This window comes from Galeopterus variegatus, unplaced genomic scaffold, assembly GCF_000696425.1.
Source record: "Galeopterus variegatus unplaced genomic scaffold, G_variegatus-3.0.2 Scaffold15041, whole genome shotgun sequence".
In the NCBI taxonomy this organism is placed as follows: Eukaryota; Metazoa; Chordata; class Mammalia; order Dermoptera; family Cynocephalidae; genus Galeopterus; species Galeopterus variegatus.
This window is the reverse complement of record NW_007741152.1, coordinates 26,243-26,694: the sequence shown is the minus strand read 5'-3', so window position 1 is coordinate 26,694 and position 452 is coordinate 26,243. Positions and strand designations below refer to the sequence as shown.

Genomic DNA, 452 nt, shown 5'->3' with positions numbered 1-452 from the left:
AACCACTGTTGCTAAGCGAGAGGGTGCGGGAGACATGGAGGCAGGCTCGCTGGGGCAGCAGACCCTGCGGCAGAACAGCCTGGCCCTGGGACGCAGTGGGAGACAGCCACAGTGCACCGAGCTGGTAGAGGAATCCCTTACAGCAGCTCAGCACCAAGGAAGACAGAATGTTCCTGTCTCCCTTGCGGATTCCAGTGAGCCAACATCTTGTCCAGTCCCAGATGTTGAAACTTCTTTGGAAGGGAGCGTGGGAAGTACCTCTGAGATGAAAAGTGGCCCCCACTCTGGTTCCCTGAGTGTACAGGAGCGACCTGCCTCTTCTGGAAAGGCCACAGGAGGAGAAGACAAGGAGGACACCTCCGACAATGGCAGTGACATCCTGACTTTGAAGGAGAGCAGGGACTCGGGCAAGCCTAAGCCTGAATGTGAGCTGCACGACCCCAACACCCTGG

The 452-nt window shown here is 57.7% G+C and overlaps 1 protein-coding gene across 1 annotated transcript in view; it reads left to right on the top strand.

Moving 5' to 3' along the window:
• Nucleotides 1–4: 4 nt before the first annotated feature.
• Nucleotides 5–452, top strand: part of LOC103582138 (death-inducer obliterator 1-like) — a gene marked incomplete at its 5' end in the record, with an annotated part of 23,598 nt that continues 23,150 nt past the window's right edge. Inside the window, one exon of the mRNA XM_008563817.1 lies at nucleotides 5–432. Within this exon, the coding sequence (XP_008562039.1) occupies nucleotides 5–432 (428 nt within the window). The remainder of the gene's footprint in view (nucleotides 433–452) is intronic.